General features: G+C 59.0%; 1 protein-coding gene and 1 long non-coding RNA gene across 8 annotated transcripts in view; one reads left to right on the top strand and one right to left on the bottom strand.

The window, feature by feature from the left end:
• Window positions 1-281: 281 nt before the first annotated feature.
• Window positions 282-25,904, bottom strand: part of ZFPM1 (zinc finger protein, FOG family member 1) — a 74,729-nt gene continuing 49,106 nt past the window's right edge. For 2 of the 7 annotated variants that reach the window (XM_037040196.1, XM_037040198.1), the window contains exons 4-10: window positions 18,315-18,448; window positions 8,189-8,291; window positions 6,230-6,439; window positions 3,018-3,251; window positions 2,664-2,759; window positions 2,426-2,572; window positions 282-2,292 (exon numbers count right to left, since the gene is read on the bottom strand). In XM_037040196.1, the coding sequence (XP_036896091.1) occupies window positions 515-2,292; window positions 2,426-2,572; window positions 2,664-2,759; window positions 3,018-3,251; window positions 6,230-6,439; window positions 8,189-8,291; window positions 18,315-18,448 (2,702 nt within the window). In that variant the 3' untranslated portion in view covers window positions 282-514. The remainder of the gene's footprint in view (window positions 2,293-2,425; window positions 2,573-2,663; window positions 2,760-3,017; window positions 3,252-6,229; window positions 6,440-8,188; window positions 8,292-18,314; window positions 18,449-25,904) is intronic. The other 5 variants (XM_037040202.1, XM_037040200.1, XM_037040197.1 and 2 more) reach the window with 4 other exon arrangements.
• LOC118982979 (uncharacterized) lies at window positions 16,107-17,099 on the top strand. Its single transcript, XR_005065624.1, has 2 exons — window positions 16,107-16,464; window positions 16,999-17,099. It is a non-coding gene; the product is annotated as an uncharacterized LOC118982979 (long non-coding RNA).

Here is a 25,904-nt window from a genome sequence, read left to right on the forward strand (position 1 = left end):
TTCCCTCTGTGCCTCAAGTGGGCACAGAGCAGCTGGCAGGGCAGCAGCTCTGTGTGCGTGGTGGCATCAGCCTAACCTGGGGCTCAGTCCAGGTCTTAGGACCACTACTTGTGAGACTCTTTCAGGGACCTGATCATTCCAGACTGCAGTGGCCTGTGTGTATGCTGGAGGTGGCAGTGGTGGCCTCTAAGTGCTTGATGCGCGGATTGCCCAAGATGCTGGCCAGCATGTGCCCCCACCGTGCAGGACCCTTTGCTCGGAGAACTAGGCTGCCCCACCACTCTACTCATCAAACAGAACTTCTTTATTAAGTGCCAAGGATCCAGGTGGGCGCTGCCATCAGCAGCCTCCTCTGCTGAGGCCTGTTTTTGGTGCATTTCCTAGGAGCCAGAGTCACCAACAGCCAGGTTCCCAGGGGTCATTGTGTCTTTATGAGCGTTAGGCTGGTAGGTCCTGGCTCCTGGAGAGCAGCGGGGCGTGTGAAGCGGTCTCAGGTCTGTAGTGTGGCCTCCGGTCACTTCACGTGCTCGGCGGCATGCGAGGAACAGTAATACTTCTTGTGGGCAATGAAAGTGGACAGGCTACTGAATTTGATGTTGCACAACCGGCAATACCTGTGGTTGCCGTTGGGCAGGGGGGCCGGCGTTCCCTTACTGGGGGTCTGGACGCCCTTGTCCGAGTGGGAAGGAGGGGTCGATGGGGCCGTGGGCGGGCCGGGCCGGGGAATACTGTCAGGAAGGCCAGTGGGTGGCTCCTGGCCATTAAGGCCATCATGGGGGGCGGCGGCGGGCGAGGGCGTCCGGGCCTCTGCGGTGGGGCCGGTCAGGGGTTTGCTCAACAGCAGGCCGTGCGCCAGGTGCAAGTGTTCGACGAGGTCCCCACGAACCAGGCCATTCGGGGGGCAGTAGGGGCACACGACGGCGGGATCCTCTGGGGCGCGGGGGCGGCGCGGTGCAGCGGGGCATGAAAACTTCTTGTGCGCTAGGTAGGCCTCGAGGCTGTGGAAGCTCACGCGGCAGGCCGTGCATTCGTGGTAATCCGCCAGGGCCGGCAGCACTGGCGTAGGGGCGGCAGAAGCCTGGCGCCGCGGCTTTTTGCTCAAATCGATGGGGCCATCGGACTGATCCGGCCCGTTTCCGCTTCCGGGACGCGGCGACGGAGAAGCTGGTGGCTCCGGGCCGGGAGCTTGAGCTGGTGGGGCGGGGCCCGGCGCTGCGGGGGCGGGACTGACCGCTTGCAGCTCATAGAGCTTGCGGCGCCTGCGCGTGCGCACGGGTGGCGGTGCGGGCACCGGGATGCCGGGCAGCCCTGGGGTTCCCGCGGGTACAGGGGGAGCCGGCCTGCGTGGCGGTGGGTCGTGGCGCGAAGCGCAGTAGTAGCGCTTGTGCACTGTGTAGGTCTCGTGGCGGCTGAAGCGGATGTTGCAGGCTTCGCACAGCGTCCGACGGGGGTCGTCTTCCTCGTCCGCCCCGCTGCCCGGGCTCAGGCTGCCCTCACTGCCCCGGCCGCCCGTCTCGGCCTCGGGCGTGGTTGTGTCCCCTGCCTGGTCCTCGCGCGCTCCGGGTCCCGGCGAAGAGCTTGGCGCGTCGGGTTCAGCAGGTGGCGGGGCAGGGGGCGCGCGAGCAGGGGTGGGGGGCCCCTTGGGCCTGCGAGCCGGGGGTGCGTCGTCGGGCGCGCGGCGGCCGGAGCAGTAGAGGCGCTTATGTACGTAAAAGTTGCTAACGTTGTTGAAGGTGATGTCGCACTCGAAGCATGTAGCGCCTTTGGGGGCCCCCGCGAGTAGGTTTGCCGGCGCCCCCGCACCCACCCCCACCTGCAACCGGCTATGCACCAGCTCGGACATCTTGGCCAGAATCTCCGAGGCGGGGGGTGCAGCGGGGAACTGTGGCAGGAACAGTGCACCAGGGCCTGGGCTGGAGCCGGGCGTGGGGCTGGGCAGCTCAGCCTTGACCGCTGCGGGCGTGGGGCTGGGCGGGGAGGGCGTCCGCGATGCAGGGGCTGGGGGCCCTGGCTCAGCCTCGGACTCCTCGGCCGCCTCCACCTTGATGCTCCTGGGTGCCTCTGGGGGCTCCCCGCTGCCCCCGTTCTGGGGGGCCGCTCTGGCCTCTCCATTGGTGGCCTCCGCCAGGGCTTTCTTGTCCAGTCCTGGTGATGGGGTGGACCCCAGGCTCAGGTCAGAGGAGGCCAGGGGGCCATGCAGGGTTGTGTGCTGCTGGAAGCCAGCCAGACTGTCTGCAGGAAGACCCCATGGGCCACACTTCAGGGCTGGAGCAGGACCTGCCTGGGCCAGACCTGAGGAGGGGGCAGGGTGGGAAGGGAGAACTGGGCTGGGTAGGGGTGGTGGAGGGCCAAGGCCAAATTGATCCCCAGCTGTCTCATGGACCAGACCCCTCCCTTGTCCTTAGAGGGGCCCCCTGAGACTCACCTGGGGGCAGCTTGGCTGAGGGGTGCCCAGCTCCTGGTGAGTAGATCTCAGCCTTGGAGCCTGGCTGGCAGACCATGTGGCTGGTCACCAGGTGGCTATAGAGGATGTCCCTTGTGGTGGAGATGAAGCCACAACTGTGGCAGACACCTGCAGATGGGCTGTGGTGTCAGGGCCCTGGAGCTGGTGGGCTCCACATACAGCCCCTGACCTGGCCCTACTCCCTTCCCAGCCCGCTTACCGCTCAGTGTGTCTGTGTGCACCTTGAGGTGCCGCTCGCAGTTGGCCTTGGTGGTGAAGGCCGACAGGCAGATGAGACACACGAAGGGGCGCTCGCCTGGAACACAGGGCCCAGTGAGGGGCCATGATACGGGTCATGTGTGGAGGGCTCTTCAAGCCTCCCAGGACCCCGGCCTGGGCCCAGCCCCGAGCTGACCATCCAGGCAGCCATAGATGGGCTTTGTGCCCTGGGAGCTTTGGGAGGCTATGTGGTATGGTGGGAAGACCACGCAGGCCTATCTGTTGCTTGGGCGTAGTGGGCACACATGCGCTATCATGAAGCAGGCTGGGGTCCTGGGGGGGCATGGAGCCTCACCACTGTGGCTGCGCATGTGGATCTCCAGGGAGCTGGCACTGGGGCAGCTCTTTCGGCACTGGGGGAAGGGGCAGATCCGCTCGTTGGGGTACGGCTCCTTGGTCTTCTCATCAGTGGTGGCTGAGGCAGGGGAGCTGGCATTCTGGCGGCTGGCGCAGTAATATAGGAGGTGAGCTTGCAGGTTCCGCTCACTGCGGTACCAGATGCCACAGTCCTTGCAGGGGAAGACATCTTCTGTGGGGCAAGAGATGGGCGACACCTGAGGGCGACATTCCAGAAGCAGAGAGGGGCTGCCTGCAACCCAGGGTGAGGCAGTGTACTCTCTGCAAAGTGAGGGCTATGCTCCTGCGTCCTGCTTTGAGCAGTGAAGTTTGTGATCTGGCCTTCCCTTCCCATCACTCCTGACCTTTCTTATTTGTTATTTTATAACCTGGGGTGCCCTCTCTGTGGATTTCCAGGATGCTGTGGGGCCATGTGGACAGGGGCTCTGAGTACCACCCAGGATGCTCTCCATGCTGCCTCCTGACAGTGAGCCCATAAGGAGATGCCATGGCCTCATGGGGTGCTCATGGGAGGAGTGTGGACATGTCAGTGGACACCTGCAGGAGTGGGACTCGGGTGGAGGGCATGGTTATGTCAGTTATTTGGTGGCAGCAGTCATGTACAGGGGAAGGAGGTGGCGAGTATGTGCAGGTGCATGTGTGCTGGCAGGGGGCGCTGTGGAGGGAGGAGCTGGGTGCTGGTGGAGGATGAAACAGGTGTGTGCATATCAACAGGGGTGCGAGTGGCCAGGTGCTTAGGGAACAGGTGCATCAAAATCCCCAGGCACTTGGGCACAAGGTCGAAAGTTGAACATCGCTCTGCGTGGCTTCTGGGGTGAGGGTGGGAAGGAGGTGAGGCCAGGAGATGCAAGGAAGAGGAGTCCTTCCTGTTCCCTTGTCATCCCCCATATATCTGGGTGGTTCCACATCATTTACTGACTGAACGACCACATTAATGAGTCCACCAAATTTACCCCAAGTAAGCTGCCTCTAGTTTTTCAGTTTTTGGAGTTTGGATCGCAGGGCTGATTTTGCCAGCAGGTGAGGATTTCTCTGATGGATGTTTCACCATTCTCTGTTTTTGTGTGTCTGTATAGCAAAAGTTAAAGGAATGCTCTTCATGTCTCTGCCCCTGCTCTGCGGCCAGCTGCCCCTTGGCTGAAGGTGGCCAGGGCAGGGCTTGTACCTTAGAGGTAGAATGAAGGGAGCTGGGGTTCCTCATCGTCTGGTTCCTATTTCTGCCGGTTAGGGTGTGTTTCTCAGCTTGGCTTCTCCGATGTTTGTCCCGGGTCCCTAGTGACTGTGCAGGTGCTCCTCCTCTACCCAGGAGGCCGCCAGGTTTCCTGCTTTTCCCACTTCTCTTAAGGAACTACGTTTATCTGTCTGGCTGAGGTGACCACCCCTTGCACCCTATACCTACAGTTTTTCTGACTCGGTTTCCTTCTTACCTCTGGTTTTCAAGTTCCCTTTCATTTGGGGTCTCAAGGCAGCTCTCTTCTCTGTAAGCCAAAACCTTGAGCTGGGTTGGGGACCTGAGGCCACCGGTAGATTTGTTTTTATATTTGCAAAGTCACTGCTGGGGCCTGTGCTGCTGCCCATGGTGTCAGGGGAGGGGCCAGAGCCTCAGAGGTCCGTTTAAGCCCTGGCCACTGTGACCCAGGGCTGATTGCAGGTGGGCTGACCACCGGTCAAGTCCTGGGTGGGTACAGCCCAGGAAGCCTGCACAAACACCTTAAGGTTGGTATTACCATTACCCCAACTTCACAGGTGAGAAAAACAGGCTGAGGGTGGTGGAGTGTCAAGAATTAAACACCAGAGTCTTTGGCAGACTTTCCCCCACCCCATGCTAGTGTCTGAAGGCTCTGTCTCTTCCTGGGGGTCTCACGCTGCCCCAGAGCTTGTGAGGCTCTGACAACCCTGAGCCCCAGCTCATGTTCCCCATCCGCCTTTGGGTCAGGATGCTCAGAAGGGCTCTCCTCTGACCCCCCACCAGCCACGGTGCTGACTAACATCTATCTGGATGGCCACACCGAAGTGCCTGGCCTCTTGCTCGCTGCCGCCTCCTCACCCAGCCGTAGCCGGCTGGTCCCTGTGGGCTGTGGTGTCACCTCTGGCTCTGTCTCAGCTGCACCCACTTGCATCAAGCCATCATCACCTTTGATTTACAGGTTTGCAACCCCACAGTTGCCACCCAGCAGCCAGGGTGATTTTAAAGCCAAACTGGATCACACCCTTTTCGGCTTAAAGCCTCTAGTGAGACCTCACTGCTCTGAGAAGAAATCGGTTCTTACCTGGAACCACCCTCAGAGACTGGCCACCTGCATGCCCGCTGCACCATCAGGTTCCAGCCACAGTGACCACCTCCTGGGCCACGGTGGGTGATTGACCACTCAGCTGCTCTTTCCTGGCACGCAGGTCCAAACCTGAGTGTTCTCCTCTGAGCCGCTTTCCTGAGCACATTAATTAAAGGAGCCCTGCCACTGCCTGACCATGTCATTGCTTTCCTTCCTGGGTGCTCCCTCCCCTGCAGCTGCTGCCACCACTCTCAGTGGTGGGCCAGCACCCTACCTTGGTGGCCTTGGTGCCCCCACTGCTTGGTTCAGTGTGGATGTTAAATGAGTATTTGTGGGAAGAGCGGATCCTATTTCACTGTCGTAACTCTGTGAGGCTTAGTATGTATGTGCTGGGGAGTTGGGGCAGTCCCAGCGTTTAGCGGGCAGGGTCGGTGGCAGTCCACATGTTGGCAGGGGCTGAGAGACAAAGAAACCTGCTCTGCCCCAAAAGGGGAGGCATGGGCTCAGGTGTGTGCTTGCTTGCTTGCTATGCCTTTCCTAGTGCAAGACCTGAGTCCTAGGGACCTTGCTACCTCTCTGCCCATGCTAGGCATGTGCTGCTGCCTCCCTGCAGCCTGCTCAGGGTTGCCCCCTCACCACCCCTGAGCCAGCCATGTTGTTCATGCTCTAGCAGTAGCCTGGAGCCCCACCCCAACCCTCTTCCTGGGGCCCTACTTTCCAGCCCAGTGTGCATGCCCACTGCGGCCCACTTCCTTCTCTGCTCAGACCCCAGTGGTCACAGATCTTTGTGCTCCTGAGCACTGAGCACTACTGGCAGCCCTGTGCCTTGGGACTGGGCAGGCCCTGCTAAAAGGCGGGGCGTGGGGATGGTACTCACTGTTGATGACTGCCGTGGCCAGGATGGACGCCATGCCGGCTTGCTGGGGCAGGAGCTGGATGTCAGTGTGTGAGGGAGCCAGGCACTCAGGCTCCACTGGCTCCTTCTTCACAGGGTGGCTGGGGGTGCTGTGGGGCTCTGCTACAAGGAGTGTGCTCAGCAGTCCCCCTGCTGGCACTGGCTTGCTGAGCCTGCACCAGAGGGCTTCATCTGTAAGGGTAAGGACACCCTTGATGGGAGGGCCAGCAGTCCCAGGCCCGCCACAACCAGCTCTGCAGACTCCCTGCATATCCTGCAGGCCTCCTCTTAGAGACCCAAAGTTGTGGAGCCAAGGCCAAGGTCAGGGAGTCATCATGCCTGGTTTACAGCTGTGGCTGGTTGGTTTCCATAAGTGGTCCTGCCTCTCTGGGGTAACTGGTGGTGGCCTGTCCAAGCCTTAGGCTTTCTTGCCCTGAGCCCGTCAAGTTGGAGGGCCCCAAATGTGGCCAGCAGAACTGCTCTGTTTTCCAGGAGAGGGATGGCATGTGGGACAGGTGGCAGAGTGCCTGGGCAGGACTTGGTAGCCACTGGGACCTGCCTGCCTGCTTCATTCAACTCTGCTGGTGCACTCTTCCCAGTATGGCCTGCAGGGGGCAGCCTTGGCTAACAGGACCCCAGTGAGCTACCCAAGAGTCCACTTCCAGTGTTCAGCACAAGGCCATTTCACTCGCCGCAAGGACCCTGGTCCTCTGTGGGCAGACACAGGTGGCTGGAACCCTGCTGACCAGACTAGAAGGGTGAGCCAGGCAGTGCTAACTGGCCTATACCCTGGCTTGGTGCATAACCTCATGGATGACTACTTGCTGCCAATACCCACCCCTCCAGCTGCTTTCTGGGCCCTTAGAGTACTCCCTGATGGGGAGGAGGGGCCAGGGTTCTCACCCCATGAGTGGGAAGACTGAGGTACACAGGATGAAGCATTGGGCCAGGTACATGGGGCTGGCAGGGCAGAATGGAAAGCCCAGGTCCTCATATGCTGAGTCCAGCACCTGTTCGTACCACAGCCAAGCCCTAGCAACCCCCAGGTGGGAAGAGGCTGGGCCAAGGAGCTGGTCGAAAGGCCACTGTCGCCAATGGCCTTTAGTGCTGTCTGGAAACCAGAGCCACCCTCAGGATGGAGCATTGCCTCCACTGGGGTGTTTAGCCAAATGTGCTGTGTGCTCAGGCGGTGGTGAGAGTGAGGCCTCCCAGGATGTTTTAGCAAAGCAGAGCTCCCTTGCAGGGGACTGTGGTGGGTTTCCGGTGGTCAGTAGGCCCACAGCCGTCCTGGGTGGCTACATGGGAAAGGGCCCTGTTTGTCTGTAGAAGTTGTCATGTGTCTGTCTCCACATCCTCCCCTTATTTGTATTGGGGGAGGGGGTTTTCACACCATCTTGACACTCATACACTGGAAAGGCCATGCTGTACTTTCCTTAGGAATTAAGACCACTCAAGGCAGGCAGGGCCGTGGTGATGGAGACGGAAGCACATGTATCTGAGTGGCTTAAACTCTGAATTGAGGTGAGGGGGCAAGGACCCCCATCTTGCTCTTCTTCTGACCCACCCAGGTCCTCCCTCTTGGACCCCTTTTCCAAAAGGGGCAGAGAGGCAGGAGTGGGCCAGAATGTATAGGCCCTGGCCCACTTGGCACCTGGTGCTGGGCCCAGGGCCCTGGCCTCCCTGGCCTGGGTTCCTCCACTGCACTGGTGGTAGGTATCCCAGGGCCCTTGAGAGTGGTCCTGGCTTCCTGAGACCCTGCTTCCCCATCCTAGGCCAGACAAGTGCCCAGCCTCAGATGGGCATTAATTGGGTGCTAGGAGTGTGGTGGCCAGTCCCTTGGCCTGGTTCAGAACAGGCTGGTTTCCCTTTAAGAGCCAGCCCAGGGAGAGCCGGAGGACCTCCACCTTCCGGAAGGCTGAGAGGGAAGTGCCAGATACCAACCCTTCCTGTGGATCTCCACATTGGCCTCGGCCTCCGTCTGGGCCCGGGGCAGTGTCCTCAGCCAGCAGGCCTCATCCTCCAGTAGCAGCATCAGGGTGGGGCTCTGCGGGGGGGAGGTCAGAAAGGACACATCAGGGGGAAAGCCCATCTGGGGGTCCCTACAGGGAGACCACCTGGTGGATGGCAGGCTGTGGGCCTGCTCCTTGTCAAATGCTGGGTTTTCACAGGAGCTGAGACCCAGAGAGATCATGCAACATAACTCAAGGTCATGCAGCCAGCCAGTGGCCGAGAGGGGACTCACATCCAGACCTGTGTTCTCTCCTTACTGCCCCCTGCCACCTTAGCAGGCCATTGGGTGCCACAGTGAGTTCCTAGGCTGCCCAGGGGGGCACAGGCTCCTCCTATGAGGACCCCCAGGGCCTCTGTGGGCCAAGGCTGAGATTGGTCCTGAGGAGATGGCATGTCCTGATAAGAGGGGCTTCCATGTCCCCCCAGACAGTGGGACTCCCCTCCCCCATTGCAGGGCAGGGCAGGCCAACTTTTGCTCAGACCAACCTGGGACCAGCAGCTCACTAAGGTCCCCAGGCAGTGTCCTCATGCTGAGGCTGGCTCAGCACCTGGTCCCTTCCTTGTGGCTCCCAGAGACTAGCTCCTTGCCCCCCTGCCTTTGGGCCAGCCTGGAGAGTAGGCAGTGTTCTCCCATCTCACAGGTGAGGTAACGAGGCACGGGGAGGGCAGGAGGCAGGGGAGGGACAGCTGGTACCCGCACCTTGCCCAGCAGTGCGTGTGCTCTCTCCCAGCTGGGTCTGGGAGCCAGCCTTCACAGTACCCAGAAGGAAAGAGTGCTCTGGTCAGGCCCTCAGAGTGGGGTGGCCTGATTTCCGGAGCCCCGTAGAGCGAGGAAACACTCGTCCTCTGTCCCAGCGCAGTCTGGTGCCTGGAGGTGGTTGGCTAGGGATGGGCTGCCCACAGCCCCACAGCCAACTGGTGGACAGGGCAGAACCAGGGCCCTTTTTGTCCAAGGCTGAGGTGACCACCGCTGCCCTTTGGGCTTCAGCCCCAGCACCAGACCCTGGTTGTGGGCTCCTCTGCCTGGAGGTCCCTAGGCTCAGTAGCTGAGTCCCATGTGGAAAGGTATGGTGCATATCTTATGCAAATAAATACTTTTTACTTAGAAACTTGGTATATCAGGACCTTTAACTGAAGAACCAGTATCACTTGCTCTCACCAGGAAATGCTACCACCTATATGGGGGTGGTTTTGTGCACCCATAGGGTACACATGGCCGTTGGTGGGGATGCTGCCATGTGGGACAGCTAGGGCCGGGGATGGTGTGTGGGGTGTCCTGACATCCCACTGGGTTGGAGCCCAAGGCACTCTCCTGGGCTTTGGCTGTGAGGACGACAGGGGCTCCAGAGCTGAGCATCGGGGTCACGTCCAAGCTTGACCTCCAACACTGTGACCTCCGGCAAGGGATCAACAGCCCCTTTGGCCATCTCTGCATCTTGTCCCCGTCCTGTGGCAGACTTGGGGATCAGGCCAGTGTGCTGGGCACTCCCGGTAACACTCCCAACCATGCTGGGGCACCTTGGCCATTGAAGCAGCTATGTGGCTCCGTCACGGAACAGGCGAGCAGAGTACAGCTGGCCAGTGGGTCCGGGAGAGCCCCACCCATCCCACTACCAGGCAGCCCTCCCTGGGCCTTGGCCTCTCTCTGCAAACAGGTGATGGATGCCCTCCCGGTCGGAGCTGTGGCCTGAGCCTACGTGTTCACTCTGGACCCATTCTCGTCCTGCCAGGTGCTTGCAAGGTCTATCTCATCTTTGGCTCTGTGACTCGGTTTCTCCTAGGACATAGGGGAGAAGCAGCCCAGGTGAAGCCCTGGGAGCAGGGCCTGTCTGGTGTGTGTGCAGTACTTGACAAGCCCCCGCCGCCAACACCCTTGCTGTGCATTCCCTTTGGTCAGCGGGACACACAGGCAGGGGCTGTGCCTTTGGACCCAGGAGGCTGGTGTCCCTGGGGCACCAGGCCAGGTGAATGCCAACTGTGGGCATCGCTACCAAGGAGCCTGCTTTGGGGCAGGCGGCTCTCTGCTTTTAGTAGACACCTGGCAGTTGTAACATTGCAGAGCAGGGGGTGGGGGCTGGGTGCCAGCTGGGGCTTCCCTGCTGGCTGGGAGGTCTACTGAGGCCACAGTGTGGGTCAGGCCTGGGGCAAAGTGGAACTGGTGGGGGGTGGCTGGTGCAGGGGTGGGCGAACCAACGTGGCTAGCAGCAAGGCAGAGGCTGGGCCTCCTGAGTCTCTAATGAATATTAATGAGCAGAGAAGGGTGAAAAAAATTAATCTGCCTGATCCTCTGATGGGTGCTGCAGTAACGATATGAAATCTAATTATTCGTCCCAATATTTCTAAACCCTCAAACTGAGACTGACAGCCTCCTGGTCGGTTCAATGCTTATCATTCTCAAGAGTGCGTGTTCGCAGCATGATAAAAACCCTGCTCTCAGCTTTGCTGACGCTGCAGATCCCCTACTTTTCCGTGTACATTCTAAGCCAACAGAAGGCAGTGGCGCCATGTCCCTGGCCAGCTCTGTGCCTTCTGCCTGGAGCGGCCCATCTCTGTGTCTTGATGGGTACTTGGTGGTCCCCTGGATGGGTGAGGTGACAGCCCCTGTCTGGGGGGGCCGGTAAGGAAGGAGGAGACACAGGGGCCTTAAGCCACACCCCACACCTGATTTTCAGGAGGAAATGGGTCAGGGGCTTTAGGACTGACTTTCAGCCCATATTCTCTCAGTGCTTAACACTGGGGTGGGCTGTCCTTCCCCTCCCCCTTAGACGGGGAATGCTGGAAAAGGGTGGGGCACAGCCGCCTAAGGCAGCACAGGCCTGCCCTTGGCCCCTAGGGGTGCAGGGGCCGCCATACCCTGGCTCCTGGGGAGTATAGTTCGGCCTGGCCAAGCCTGCCCCTACCCTGCCCCCCCAGCCAGCTTTAAGCCAGCACCCCCATGTCTGCTGGCTGCAGCCTGAAGGCCACCTCTTTGCCCCAGGGGCATGTCGATCCCCCGGGGCTAAGGACATCTCATGAGGAGCAGATTTTAATCTTTGCTGTGGAGGGGCTGGCACACCGTGGGGTTGCCCCGTGTTACTCTCTTTCTTTTTTCCCTACTACTTTCTCCCCAGTTCCGAGCATCCCAGGGAACAGAAGCCCTTTTCTCTTGCGGTAAAGGCGCTGGGCCAAGGCAAGCCCCCTTTGCCCTGCCTATGGGCAGTGGGGTGCAGACTTGGGAGGGGCTACTCATAGCCCCCCACCTTGCCCTGGCCCCTCTGCCAAAACCAGCAGTCATATGTGCCACCAGCTGCTCCCCCTCCTGGGGTGCCCCCCGGCTCGGTGCCCAGTCTGGGTCCAGCTCACTGGACAGGCCTGGTCAGGAGTAAGCGAGAAGCCCTGCCTGACCTGCCTACAGCCCCTCAGGGTTCTCCCAGTCCCTCCCTCCTGGCTCCAGGCTGGCCCCACCCAGCCCCAGGATAACGGGCGGCCACTTTAAATTCTCTGGGTGCGTTTGAGAATGCTCCTTGTTTCCCAACAAAGAGGTCAGTGTCTGGATTCTCTGCCCGCTGATAACCATCGGAAACCCTATCTCCACCGCATCCGCTGTGACAACTTTATCTGAGGCTGTTCCCAAACCTCACCATGCTTCTCATGAAGCCGCTTGGAAGGAGAGGTGGGGGCCCCGTTCTGGGGGAAGGTGGCCTGGCACAGGGAGCAGATGGCCCTACGGAAGGTCGCCAGGGCCACAGGGCCTCCCCCAGGTTACTACAGGCAGGTTTGGGGGAGGGCAGGTCTGGGGCAGGCCCAGATGGGCCCTCAACCTCTGTTCTTCTGCCCATCCTTCGAAGCCCCGCCCATTTCCACCTATCCTCACCCCTAAGCTCACTTGCCAGAGGCAATGGCCTTTCACTCCTCAGGCCCCTCATCTCTCCAGACCTTGTGAAGAACCCATTTCACAGGAGAGGAGACTGAGGCCCACAGAGGTGAATGGTGTCCAAGACCACAGGACGTGGCTTTGTGTACACAGGACTGGAACCCGGGTATTCATGATCTCCACTGAATCACTGCATCCTATTCATTCATTCACTCACTCCTTCAAAAAACAGTCCCAGAGGGCGTGCTTTGTGCCAGGAGCAGGGACGCCGCGAACAGAACATGTAGTCCCTGATGGCCCAGCCTGGGTGATGGCGTGGAGAGGCCAGCAAGAAAAAAGCTGTGGGGGCCGGGGGGAAAGTGCTGGAGAAACGGGAACGAGTCTGAGCTGGGCTGAGGCCTGGCAGGGGCAGGAGCTGGGGGTGGGCAGCCATAGCCGAGGCGGTGGGGCGAGGCCTGGAGGGGTGAATGGGGCACTGCGTGGGCATCAGTGGGAAGGAGACATGGTGGGGCTGGGGGAGACAGTAGGGGAGGGAGCAATAGGGAGGAAGAGGTGGCATGGAGAAGGACCCTGTGGCCCCCAGCTCTTTTCCTCAGGGTGGCCCTAGGGCTCAGGCAGGGAGCAGATCATTAGGGTGGGCCTGGTGCCCTGGCCCCAGGGGAGGGGTGGCCAGGGCTGAGGAGAAGGGGTCTCTCCCAGCGCTCAGCATGGGTCTTTCTGGTGTGGTGGGAGAGGTCCTGAGTGCCTGACACTAGTTGAGTCCTCCTCCTGGGTCTCCTCCCAGGAGGCTGGTCTGGGTTGACCCTGTGGCTACAGCCCCTTCATGCTGACAGCTCCTCCCTCACCCCATGGCACTTGCGCAGCTCCCACAACTGCAGGCAGGGAAACTGACGCATGGAGAGGAAAGGTTCCAGGGACCCAGGAAAGCCAGCAGCAGGTCTTTGGTCTGTGGCTTGTCCCAGACCTGAGCACCCTCAGGGGCTATCCCACAGAGGGCCGGGGGCCCATCTGGCCTTGCCCTGCCTCTGCCAATTGCTCTGTGGAGCGGGCTGAATGTTGCCTCCAAAGCTGTCCATCAAAACCTGAGTGTGACCTTGTTTGGGAAAAGGGTCTTTGCAGATATGACTAAATTAAGGGTAGCCCAGATGGAACCCTCCTGGATTAGTCAGGTGTGTCCTAAACCAACGGCAAGGAGAGGGGGCGGAGGTGGGACTAATACATCTCTGAGCCAGGGACGCCCCAAGATCGCCAGCAGCCACCAGCAACTGGGGAAAGGCCTGGAATGCACTCTCCTTCAGAGACCCCGGGAGAAACCAGCCCTGCCCACACCTGGCCTCCGAAGTGGGAGGGAAGGAATTCTGCTTAAGACACCACGTTGCAGCACTCTGTTACAGCAGCCAGAGGAAACCTACCTTCTGGGGCCCTCCCCAAGCCTCAGTTTCCCCATCTGTACAACAGGGTTAGTTGGAACAGCTGCCTCAAGACCAAGGTGAGTCGACAGCATCAGGGTGGAGCTCTAGCCTAGGGCCTGCTGGGGAATAAGCACCACGGTCCTAGTGACCTGTTGGCACCCCAGGGTCTGAGCCAGGCTGCATGGTCACTGATGTGGGAGGGGGAGGGGAGCACAGCCTCAGGGCGCTTCCTGTGAGGTCCCATGGGGCTGCTGGGTCCACTGCACAGAGGACGTCAGGCTAGGATGATTGGAAGAGGCCCTTGGGAGCACCAGGGGCAAGGACAGCACACGGGGCTGGTCAGCAAGGAGGCAGTGCTGGGGCAGGGGGGTGGGGAGGCACAGCTGGCAGACCAGCTCCAGTGCTGCCTGGCGGAGCCTGGACTGTAGCGGGTAGCAACCACGTGTTGTCGAGGTGAGTCCACAACATGTCCCGTGTCACTCTCACTTTCCAGGTACGAACATGGAGGCTGGACAGCTGCAGGCAGCAGCACCTGGTGCTGTGGGGAAGAGGCTGCCCTGAAATGCTCAGACACGTTTCAGCAGGTGAGCAAAGCAAGACGCAGGGCGGCTTGCAGTGCATCCCCACTTAAGTAAAACACTCACAGCACCCCACACCTGGGCTGGGTGTCCCAGAAGTCACGGGGAAAGCAGTGCAGTGATGGGTGGGGAGGGAGTATTCTTCTCTATTACAAACAAATGTAAATGAGAATCAAAGAAGGAGAGAGGGGCATCATCGGGAATGTATCTGGGGATCCTGCTTCAGCTCCCCTTGCCCCCCAAAAGGCTCCTGGCCAGTGCTGGCCCTACTGTGAGGTTTGCCTCTGCTGTGGCAGTGACCCCAGCCTTTGAGGCTTCCTGCACAGAGAGCTGCTCAGAGCAGAGGGCCTGGCCCTGTCTCCTTCTCCAGGTGAAGGACCAAGGAGGCCGACCCTCTACACTGATTGCTGGGCAAAGACCTGGGGCCACACGAGAGGTCAGGTCCCAGGGGTTTCGTTTCAACCTCTTAGGCAGGGCCTTTCCCCACTGAACCTGTTGCCCTGCTTGGCAGCCATGGGGTCCCTCCCAGTCTCAATGATGTCATGATAGCTCTAGGGCTAAAGTGGGTGAGCCCCGGGGGTACGAATGGACAGAAAGACGGGCCAAGCCAGTGTGGGCCAAGCTGGGGGTGAAAGGTTGTTCCTTCATTTGCTCATTTGCCTGTCCATCCATCCATTCGTCCATCTACTCTCCACCCATCCGTCTGTCCATCCATCCATCCATCCATCCATCCTCCATCCACCATCCATCCTGAACATTTTTTTTTGTGGCTGGGCCTCCAAGCCCTGTTTGCAACAGTGGAAGCTGCTACTGGATCAGGGAGGGACCCACCCAGGTTAATGCAGCAGGTTGGTGTCAGAACCATCTCTCAACCACCTCCAGGCTCTGTGCCCTCTGTGTCCTTCCTGAAGCTCCCACCCACAGCGTCCAGCTCCCCTGTCCTTTCTTCAACCTGCAAGAAGCTCCCCCCACGGCCAGCAGGAAAGGGTCACCACACCCCACCGGGTGCTGATACTCCTGCCCCCTCCTCCTTCTCAGAGAGTGAATACCGCCTGGCGGCTGATAGGACGACCTGGGGCAGGAGGTGCTTGGAGGAGAGAACTGGGACCCATCAGCTGAGCTCGATAAGAGGCCCGCTGAAATGTTAGCAAAAATATTTAGACAATAAATGAAGTATCAGAAAAGCGCATGTATCTTTAAGAAATCAATCATCTTGTACGTTGCGTCTGGACACTCGGCGCCAAGGCAGAGATAGGGCCTGCTGGGGAGATAAGGGTTAATCAAGGATTTAATTCTGTAGGAGATAAAGCTGCAGGGAAGAGCAGGCGAGGCTCCTTCCTCCCCGGGCTCCTCCGCAAGAGCCTCAAAGGTTGTTGGCTTCTCTGGTGCTCGCTCCCTCGCTCCCCTCAGCATTATCTCTCTGCCTGGAGAGCGTTTCCAGCCTTGTGCCAAGTCTCCCCAGGCTGACCTGTGGCCCAGGCTCGAGGAGGACAAAACCCACATGGGGAGGTGGGGGCCAGGGTGGCCAGGGAGGCCTGGGCTGGTGCCTGTGTCTGCGGCCCCTCGGCCCTGTCCTGTGGAGCCTGCAGGAGTCTTTGGGGCTGGGCAGGCAGCTCTCCCTCTGCTAATTGATCTGGAGGACTTTGCAAAGGGGCCGTGTGTGAGCACAAGCACACACACGTGTATCTTGGAAGGGGCCAATTATCCCCAGGAGGGAGCAGAGGAGGGACATGCAGACCCCACTTAGAACATTCTAAGACCCCACCCCTCAGCTACCCTGCCTTTGTCCTGTCACTGCTCACAGATTTTCTTGACACTTGGGAGAGTTCGGAAACCAGGGCCCCAGAGCTCCCAGCTCACCCATTCCTCCTTCCAACTGTTAACTGCCCCCCGACAGCCTACTCTCAGAAGAGTCAACTGCTACTTGAATGCCTCCAGTGACAGGAAGTTCACTGCCTCCTGAGACTGCTGTAAACAACACAGCCTCCATCCCACAGTGGAGACAGAATCCATCCTGGAGCTTCTACTATTTCCTCCCAGCTTGGGGCCATAGGACAACAAGATCATCCCAGCTGCAGGCCTGCTGTCTCCGGTGCTTGCCGAGCCCTGCCCTGTGGTAGGCACTACTCGTGGGTCATCTCTCTTTTGACCTGCCCAGCTGCCCTGGGAGGCAGGCATGCTGTTGGCTTCTCTACTTTGCAGGAAGCTGCAGCTCCTCTGAGCAGAGGATGGGGGTTCTGCAGGCTCAGTTCTCAAGGACCCTTCAGGGCTTCCTATGTCTCCCTGAGGTCCCAAACGGTGAGGAAAGAGAAGCTCAGAGAGGTCAGAGGCCTGTCTGGGAGCACACAGCAAAACAGCCATGAGGTAGGAGACTCTGGGATCTGGACCCTGTGCCACAAAGGTGGGTGTCCTTGCTCCTGCACCAGCTTCCCACTGACTCATTGGGTGGCCTGGGCAAGTGCCTGCCTCTCTGTGCCTGGCTGCTCAGCTGTGACCGCCATTGTGGACAGCCCACGGAGGGCCTCAGCACATTTGGACCCTGGGAGACTTCTCCAATCTCCTGAGGCCCAGACCCAAGCCCAGATTCTGACGCAGAGATTCTGGGCTGTGTGACCCAGAGCCCAGGTTTTATGGTCCACGGCAGTGGGTAGGGGTTATAAATGCTGGTCCAAGGGTCTGCGTTTGGGGATTCTGCCTGCAGTCCTGTTGGCCCTCGACGCTACCGCAGGCTGAGTTCCTGGGACCCTGGTTTCCGCAGCTGAGAAACAGGAGCTCTAACTGCCAGGTTGGAGCTGGTTAGAGCTTTCAGGGCAGCACTTAACCTCTAGGTGCTGGTGGGGGTGGGGGTGGGGGAGAAACCACCCAACAAACCCACCACTGCTTGATGACTGCATGCAGGCTGATTGGAGGCTGACACCTGGGGTCTTAGGACCAGGAGACCCAGCATTGCAGGGCACCCACCTGCTAGTATGTACCTTGGATCAAGCCATACCTGAATGTCACACCAGGAATCAAAAAGGACCATGGCCATAGCTATGGCTGCACAGTTGGAGCATCTGAGCCTGGGCTTGAGAGGACCAATCTGGCATACCACCTGGCCTCCCGGGCAAGGACCATGAGGACAAGGTGGTATTTCCTGAACACTCACCATTTCACAGGCCTCTCCCAGTTACCGTGATACTATATGCTGCCTATTTGCTGTCTCATACTTACTCATAATTGATGCCCCTTTTCAAACTGAAATGTATTTTATAAAGAGCCTTTGTATTGCCTGCAGGAGGATGCCAGACAGACCTGACATTAATAGGAGGGGGTAGTTTAAAAGTAACACCGAGACAATGAGGAGCTGGAGGTATTCTCTTGTAGGGAAAGGCTGCCGCCCAGGTGGGGCTTCTGAGTCCAAGAGGGAATTAGCAAGTGCCGAAGAGGCCCTGCTGACACAGTGCCCTCTCCTGTCCTCAGAAGGACCCACAGAGACAAAATCAGAACGGATCTCTTGCCTTCTGCTGCAGCTGTCCCCGAGTGCCCAGAAGACCACCATTTCCCACTGGGGGGCCCTGTCCATAAAGTGCTGGGGGCGGGTGGGGACATTCCTGACTTCCTCCTCAGACGCATGCAAGGTCCAGCCCCACACTTCAGCTCCCTGTTGCTTCCTCCCCTCGGAAGCTCTTCTTCTCTGCCTCACCAACATCTATTCATCTGTTAAGGGCCCACTTACAAACCCTCCCCCAGCCCTGAGTTGGGTGGGCATTGTCTCACAAAGCAAAAGGTCACTGGTTCGATTCCTGGCCAGGGCACATGCCTGGGCTGCAGGTTTGGTCCTCGATTGGGTATGTATGAGAGGCAACTGATTGATGCTTCTCTCTCAAATTGATGTTTCTCTCCCTCCCTTCCTCTCTCTTTAAAAATAAATCAATAAAATCTTTAAAAAAGCCCTCCCTGTGTCACCAAAGGTCCCATAGGCCCTACACCACTTCCTCCAGGAAGCCCTCCTTGTACTCCCAGGCAGTTAACCCTCCCTGCCCCAATACCCACCTGGTCCCAATACCCACATCTTCTGATGTGTTTCACATGTAATAGCGGGAGCTCCTGAGCTGGAGTCTACCCCTGATGTGGCTCAGGAGGGTCAAAGAGGCCTGTGCCCTGGGTGGGAGGCTGCCCTGGCCGCTACCCTGCAATTGGTGGGTGGTCTAGCCATGGTTGGGGCTCCTTACCGGTTCTGCCTGCCTGGGGGATGAGGCTGTGCTCTGGATGCTTCCTCGGAATGGGCCCCAGGACAGGCCCTCAGCAAGGCTGCGTCGAGCCCGCACGCACCTCTGCCCATCCTGCAGGACTTCCTCCAGCTCGTCTGCGGGGAGAGACATCAGGGGTGTGAGGAGCGCCCGCTATGGGGACCACCCAGCCCTGCTGCCTGAGCAGGTCTAGCAGCCCCAGTCCCCAGGAGCAGTCAGGTGGCTGCAGGGCAAAGGAGGCCGTGCCGCCCTGTGGGCCTGGGCTGAGGTACAGGAATGGTAGCTGGTGCCCAGCTCTGGGGGCCAGGCCAGCCCCTCTGGTGGGTCTTTCCTGAAGACCAAGGGCTGCAGAGATAGGACAATGAGGGGTGCCTGCAGCTGGATTTGAGCAGGCAGGCGCACAGCTTGGGGCCCATAGCTGCGCTATCAGGGACACGTGTGGCCTGGGAACCACAGCCACTATGCCAGTAACACACATGGCCCGGGGACCACAGCTGCCATGTCAGGGACATCTGTGACCCTCACACAGCCCAGAGTAGCACTGGCAAAGTTGCTTGTGCCCAGGATGCATGCATGGAGCCAGGTCATCCCTGCCGCCTATGCTGGGATGGGTGGAGCAGAGGACGATGATGTTGCCGAGACCCATCTCCATCCCCTCCACACTGTCCTCCCACCCCTTTCCATTGGTGAGTCCCTGAATCTGCACAGCAGGCCTGTGAAGGCAGCTGTGGAAATGCTGAGCCTTGCTTTCTGCACCTGTAAGATTGGATCCCCAATACTTCCTACTTTCCTGGGTGGTGCAAGGATTGAATGAATTCTTCACCTAGCCTGCTTAGTGCAGTGCTTGGTCGGGTGGCTGGGGTGCAGGGCCGAGCCCTCCTCACAAGGCCCTCAGCAAGGCCAGAATCTCCACCTGGGTTGTTGGAGCTTGGCTCCATTTACTCTCTGAAGATCAGCAGGGACCCCAGAATGCTGTTACCCCACGTGGCCTTCAGGACCTCTACTCCCTCTCTGGAAGGACTGGACCCTGACTCTTCCTCAGGTCTTGGGCCAACCATGGCCTCTCTAAGGGCCTGTCTCCTAGCTGAGGGTATAAGGCACCAGGGGGCTGAGGCTCCCTGTGCCATGGGCAGGGCCACACTCTCTGGGCTCTGCCTACTTATGTGGTCTTGGCCGTGACTCTGTGGCATGGCCAGAATAATAGCATCCGCTGGAGAGCCAGCATTCTGCTCTGTTTACACAGACAGACCGGCCTCAGTGGTGAGCCCCTGTGATGGTCACCGCCACCGGGCAGGGCCTCGGGCTTGGGCAGGGTCTACAGTTAGGCTCCCGGGTTCAGCCAAGGCATGCCACACTATCCACATGACCTTGTATCGTGGGCTGAATGGTGGCCCCCCAAAGATACGTCTACCTGGAACCTGGGATTATGCCCTTATTTAGAAAAAGGGTCCTTGCGGACGTTATCAAGTTAGGGTCTCCAGGTGAGACCATCATGGATCACCCAGGGGGCTCTAAATCCAATGACGAAGGTTCTTGTAAGGAGAGACACGGAGAGGAGAGACTCCAGGAAAAGGCTGTATGAAGACAGAGACAGAGATGAAGTGGTGTGGCCAGGAGGAAGCTATGCCTGGGGCCCTGGGAGGTGGGAGGGGCAGGGAGCGCAGCCCTGCTGACCCCCGGATTTGGGACTTCTGGCTCCAGGACGGTGAGAGAATACATTTCTGATGTTCTAAGGCACCAAGGTTGTACACATCTGTCAGGGCTGCCCTGGAAGCATCTTACCTCTCCTCCCCTGCCTCAGTGTCCTCTTCGGACAACGGGAGAGTGGTGGCCACATCCTCAGATGGCAGCCCCTCCCTAGGCCACACAACCTCTGCTCAGGAAGGCCAGGCCACCTTACGCCTCAGGTGCCACCCAGGCTGCCTGGGCCCACGGAGGCCTCATGTGGCCTGACCAGGTCCCTGAGCAAGCGCTTCTGTGGCGGCCCCACTTCCTGGAGCCCCGATTGGGCAGGCTGTGGCCTTAATGGGCCCGATTATCAGATAACTGCCGGCCTAATGGCAGAGATAAGGTGTGACTACGCCAGGAGGCCTGGCTAAAACGTTCTAACTGGGTCCTTGTCGTCCCCAGGGCAGATAAGATGGCAGGAGACCAGGGCGAGGCCGAGGAGGCCGGCGCCCCTTTATCAGCCCCACAGAGAGGGGGCAGTGGCCAGCTCTGATGCTTTGTGGCCCGCCCACAAGGGTCTGAGTCCTCTGCCAGCCCCCTAGGATGCCTGGGTCTCAGCTCATGGGCCACACCCTCCTCAGGCCCTCAGAAATTGGTGCTAAGGGACAGGAGTGTGGCCCAGCCACATGCAGTCACCCAATCCTGCCCAGGCAGCCCTGTGAAGTTGGCCTTCTCCTCAAGCCCCCCTGTGGAGATGAAGAAACCGAGGCCCCGAGAGGACACATAGCTGGCTGTGGGATGCCAGGATCTGAACCCAGGCCACCTGGCTCCAGACGCTGAGCGAGGGAGGGTCCTGGCCCCTTGTGTCCTGGGTGTATCTGCATCTCTGGTCTCCCACCTGGCCAGCCCTCAGGGGTAGGTGTGTGTGAGGGAGAGATGGGGGACGAAGAGGCTGTCTGGAGATGAGCTCGCGGGGCACTCATTTGTCAGTCCATGCGTCTGTCTGTCCAGCCACCTGATGGGTCCATGTGCTGCTTCGGAGGCTGGCAGGGAGCCAACCAAGGACTGAGCCTGTAGATTGGCCACTCGGGGCAGTAGGATCAAGGGGGAAGCCTCCAGAATCCCAACGCAATGGCTTACCCTCCCTGGACAACTAGAAATGCACTAAGCCACACAGGTTGGCCTGCACTTGGGCCTCTTAACTGGGTTGCCCATGTGCTCCCCTGGGTACTAGTTCTGCTGCTGGGGCCACAGACAGGACAGGCGCAGTGGTCACGATGCCCTCGGACTATCACATATTTTCTTTTTTGTGAGCAGAATGTTTGTGTAGGAGTCGTTCCTGGCCTTGTTGGTCATGGAGCCCCCACGAGGAGACAACACTTTCCATCTGAGGCTGGTGCCCACCTTCCTGTGGGAGGAGGAGCTCGGAATTCAACTCAGTCTTTCCATGTGTGGGCTGGGACTCGGGGGCATGAAGGTGGAGGAAGGCAGCTGGACCAGGTTGCCCCATGAGCAACAGAAAGAGTGGGGCAGCCCCAGGCATCCCAGTCTGCTCTGCTTGTCATACCTGTGGGGGCCCATGGTCCCCTTCCAGGAGCCCTGGCTTTGGCTTGCCCCCCACCCACCTGCACATGCACCCACAGGCAAACGGCCCTGCTTCCTAATCGGAGCCCCACGGCTGGCAGGCCGAGCCTCCCAGATAACGGCATGGCTGGTGTTCCCCGTGGCAGTCGCTCCATCTCCTGGGTATCACGCTTTGCCAGACGGGCCTGGCTCCTGATAAAGGCAGCTGTTCTGCATGGCTGGGGGCAGACCCCACCACTCTGGGCTTGCTGGGGGCTGGTGAAGACCCCGGAAAGGTGGGGTGGCTGGGAACTGAGGGACTTGGGCTGGGAAATGGCAATGGTTACTAAGACAGGCCATGTTTGGGGTCAGGGGAAAGCCGTTTGAGGTGTCCCCTGTGGGTGGAGGCGGGGCCACGGCAGGTTCCTGGCTCAGTGAGGGGAACACGGCTGGATCTAAGCTCCAGCTTGCTGAGGGCCCCTGTGCAGTGGTACAACCTGTGCAACTCCGTGGTAGCCCTGGTGATGTTCAGCACCTGTCTGCTCGGATGACCTATTTCCAGGTCCCTGTTCCCGCCCAAATCCTCCTGTGGCCAGAAGAGGGTCAAGCAGGCATTAAAGCACAATTAGTACCTCCCAGAGACCCCCTTCCAACCACAAGTAAAACTGCATTAGAAAAGTGGGGGTGGGTGGGACCACTTACTTCTGGCAGACTGGATAGCTCATGAGGGTTCAGTTCAAGGACAAGAATGAATGAAGGCAGAAATAAGCAAGGGTGAGGGGCTAAGAGGTGGGAGACACTGAACCAGGGTGACAGCTGACAGGGAGCGTGACAGGCCGGAAGATGCGGTTATTTTTAAATAGCCTCGGTAAGAGCTGGAAGACCCAGACAGTGGTAGCTGTGCAGATGGCCACTTCCCAACCACACTGACAGGAAACCTGAGGCCTAGAGAGGCCCAGGAGCACCCAAGCCACACCATGAGCTCAGGCTGAAGGTGGGACCAAAACCTGGGTCTCTGGACTCATGGCCCAGTGTTCGCCCACGTGGGCACCCAGGGAAAGGACAAAGGAGGCACAGCGTCTGCCCTCGAGGAAGCGCGGATGGTAACATCGCTAATGGTGGGCCGGTCAGGGTAGGCTTCCAGGTGGAGGTGTCCTCGTCCCCAGAAGCCTCCTGTGACCCGTATCTCTTGTTTCCTCTTCCCTAGCTCCAGCCAGGTACTGGCCAACTCTTCTCTATCTACCCTGGTCCCTAGCCTCTCAGCTGGAGAGTTAGGGCAATGCCACTTACCCCAAGAAGTAGCAATCTTCATGTGGTTTCTGGCCGTTTATTGAACCTTAGCCAAGGGCCTGGCACAATTTACAGAGATTCCTCCTAGCCACACTGAACTTATTCCCCAGTGTACAGAGTGGGAGACTGAGGCTCAGAGAGGTTCAGCGACCAGCCCAAGGTACACAGTAGTAAGTAGTGAGAAGTCATGGCCAGGGCCTCAACACCCTTTTTGGGGCCGGCACAGGAGGTGATGGAGAGGATGGAGGACAGAGAGGCTGCTGAAGAGGAGGTGGGGTGGGGGTGGGACAGGCCCTGATGCCTGGGTGGACCCCCACCCCCATGGGGATCAGCCCATCACTACAGGCACAGCATCGAGATAAAAACTAATTTATTCTGGCAAACAACCTCACATGCGTTATTTCCAGAGCAAACATGCAGCATGGGATTCAATTTCACCCCAAGCATCTGTGAGACACCAAATGAAAAAAATCAATTTTTGCGTATTTATATGATTTACATGTCTATTTAGGTCTCAAAACCCTCAATGGCATCCCACGGGGATGGTGAGGGAGGCAGGGCTGAGTGTTGCCACCCAGGCCAGCTAGACCCATTCCTGGGAGCTTGGCAGAGGGGTGGCTGGGTGAAAGAATCTGGGATCAATGGGCCGGGGCCTGCCTCTGCTCGCCTTTCACTGAGCCTCAGTTTACCTGCTGGGTTAGCAGTTGTTCAAGTAGAGGCCCAAGTGTGGGTAGATGTGGCCAGCATTGCTTTCCTCCCGGGGCCCAGCCCAGGGCTGCCCGTGAGCTGCTGCTCTCAGCTTTGGCTCCAGCTCTGCCCAGCCCTGGAGCATGTGGTACCCCCCCTCAGCAACCTGAACAGGCCAGTGAGGGGTTCCGCTTCTCCCACTTCATTCCACAGAGGGGGCCCAGAGAGCTGGAGCAACTCCTTAAGGGCGGCAAAGCGGGCACCCGCCCAGACTAGCCGGGCCTGGGCTCCTTTCTGACAGAAGACCCAGGGCTCCAACCTGGACCATCTGGCTTCAGAACCCACTGTGCCTGGCTTCCTGGGCCTCAGCGTTCCCCCTAAGCAATGGCCCCAACAGGCTGGCTTGCAACTCTGACTTGGGACAGCTCTGCAGGTTTGGAGTGTCTAAGAGCTTAGGGGCTGCCTTCTGCACACTGCGGGCTGGTCCTTTCTTTATGCTAGTGGCTGATGGCCTCCAGAGCAGAGTCCAGCCACTGGGCAGCCCCTGCCTGGAATGGTGGGCTATGGGATCAGCATGTGGGCGCTCACCCTGGGGTCACTGCCAGCACCCACTTATCTAATCAGCCTCATCACTCCCACCCAGCCCCGCCCTGTGGCTCCTGTGGGCCAGCTGGCCCTGGCTTTGTGGGGAGTGGCCCTATCTCAGGGATCACGCTGTTTGCCTTTGATAAAAGTCATAGAAAAGAGACGGGGAAAGAAGCAAGAGGGAGAAAGAGGGAGAGAGAGGAGGAAAATCCCAGCATGACCAGCATCCTCTTTCCCTCAGCAGGGTTTTAAAAGTTTTCCTGGCTTTGGGCCCACAGTGGAGCTGGCTTATAGACTGTGTGGGCCCTGAGAGTATATTTTTAACATGTCATTATCAGTATAGAAACTAGGCCCAGAGAGGGCAAACAGCTCTGTGAAGGTCACACAGCAGATCATGGCTGGCCCCTCTATTCACTGGCATGAGCTCTCCCGCAATGACGTTTTCCAGACCCGTTCGCTCACACACCTGCTTGGCCCCTCCCACTGCAGACGCACCTCACTGGACCCCACCATGATCTGGAGCACTGGGGACTGTGCCCCATTTACTGAGGACCTGCTCTAAATAAAGTCCAGCTCTTTTCCAGTCCTCATCTCAGCCCTCCTGACCGGGAAAGCCATGAGCTGGATGGCAGCTGAAGCCCTGGAAGAACAGAAACAAGGATAAAGGGAGGAGGAGGCTGAGTGTCTCCTCCTCCTGGCCCAGGTGGCCACCACCATCCAGGGTCTGTCTTCTCTGCAGCTTTAGCAATTGACCTTGGCTCTGGAACCTGTGTTTGTATCCTGCCGCTGACATCTCCCAGCTGGACAGGTCATTTCCCTCGCTTTTGCTTCTGCTTGTGTGAAAGGGGATATAAGAGCACCTGCCTCCCAGGTCCTTGCAAGGTGAAAAGACATAATAAATGTGGTACGTGAAGGACAGGGCCTGCACATAGTAAGTGCTCAATAAGCACTCACAGAAGCACGGCCTGCTAGCAGGCCTGGGGGTCCAGCTGGGCTAAGTGCAGTCTCTGCATGACCTCGACCAGGCCCTCAGCCCCTCTGAGCTGGGGCCCCATCTCTAAAAGAGACGACACCAGTGCCTGCTCTCAGTGGGGATGGGGCTGCCTGATGGCTTTGGTATGGCACCACATGACCACCAGCCCTCACCTCCAAGTCCTTGGTGGCTGCCATGGTGGTGGAACACCCTCCAGCTGCAGCCACCGTCACCTGCCTGCCTGGGCACCCTGGCCCCAGTGTATTGGGGGATTTGGGAATCACCCATGCAGGGGTGGGCAGAGCCCTGGTCCTGTGGACATATGAACAGGGGTCACAGGTAGGCACAGAAGGCCAGCTCCCGGATGGTTGTTGTGAGGTGCGAGTCGAGCCTTCTAGGAGGGGTGGCACCACCTGAGGCCATGAGAGAGTCTGCGGCCGGTGGCTGGTCGCCCCTCTTCTGTTCTGTGAGCACTTAGAAGGGAAGGTTTATTGCAGGTGGATGCTGTGGCCCAGCTCACATGGGACCCTTCTGTGATCTGGCCGGAGGGGCCAAATCCGGGCCTGGGGAGAAATGGCTGGGGGAAGACAAGTTCCCACCAGCTCCTCAGATCATCCCCACGTGCTTAGCCCCACTCTTTTAGCCCCTGCTCTCTCTCTCTCTCTCTTTTTGTAATTTAATGACATTTATTTGGGGTAGTTTGGGGGAGATGGCTTGAAGATTGTGGGGGACGTGATTAAGGCCACCAAAGTCCTTGGCATGGCCTTTGGGACTCAAAACACAGGACAGGGCTGGTGGCCCAGGGG

The sequence above is a fragment of the Sturnira hondurensis genome, unplaced genomic scaffold (assembly GCF_014824575.4).
Source record: "Sturnira hondurensis isolate 20B ecotype Veracruz unplaced genomic scaffold, ASM1482457v3 Scaffold0002597, whole genome shotgun sequence".
NCBI lineage: Eukaryota > Metazoa > Chordata > Mammalia > Chiroptera > Phyllostomidae > Sturnira > Sturnira hondurensis.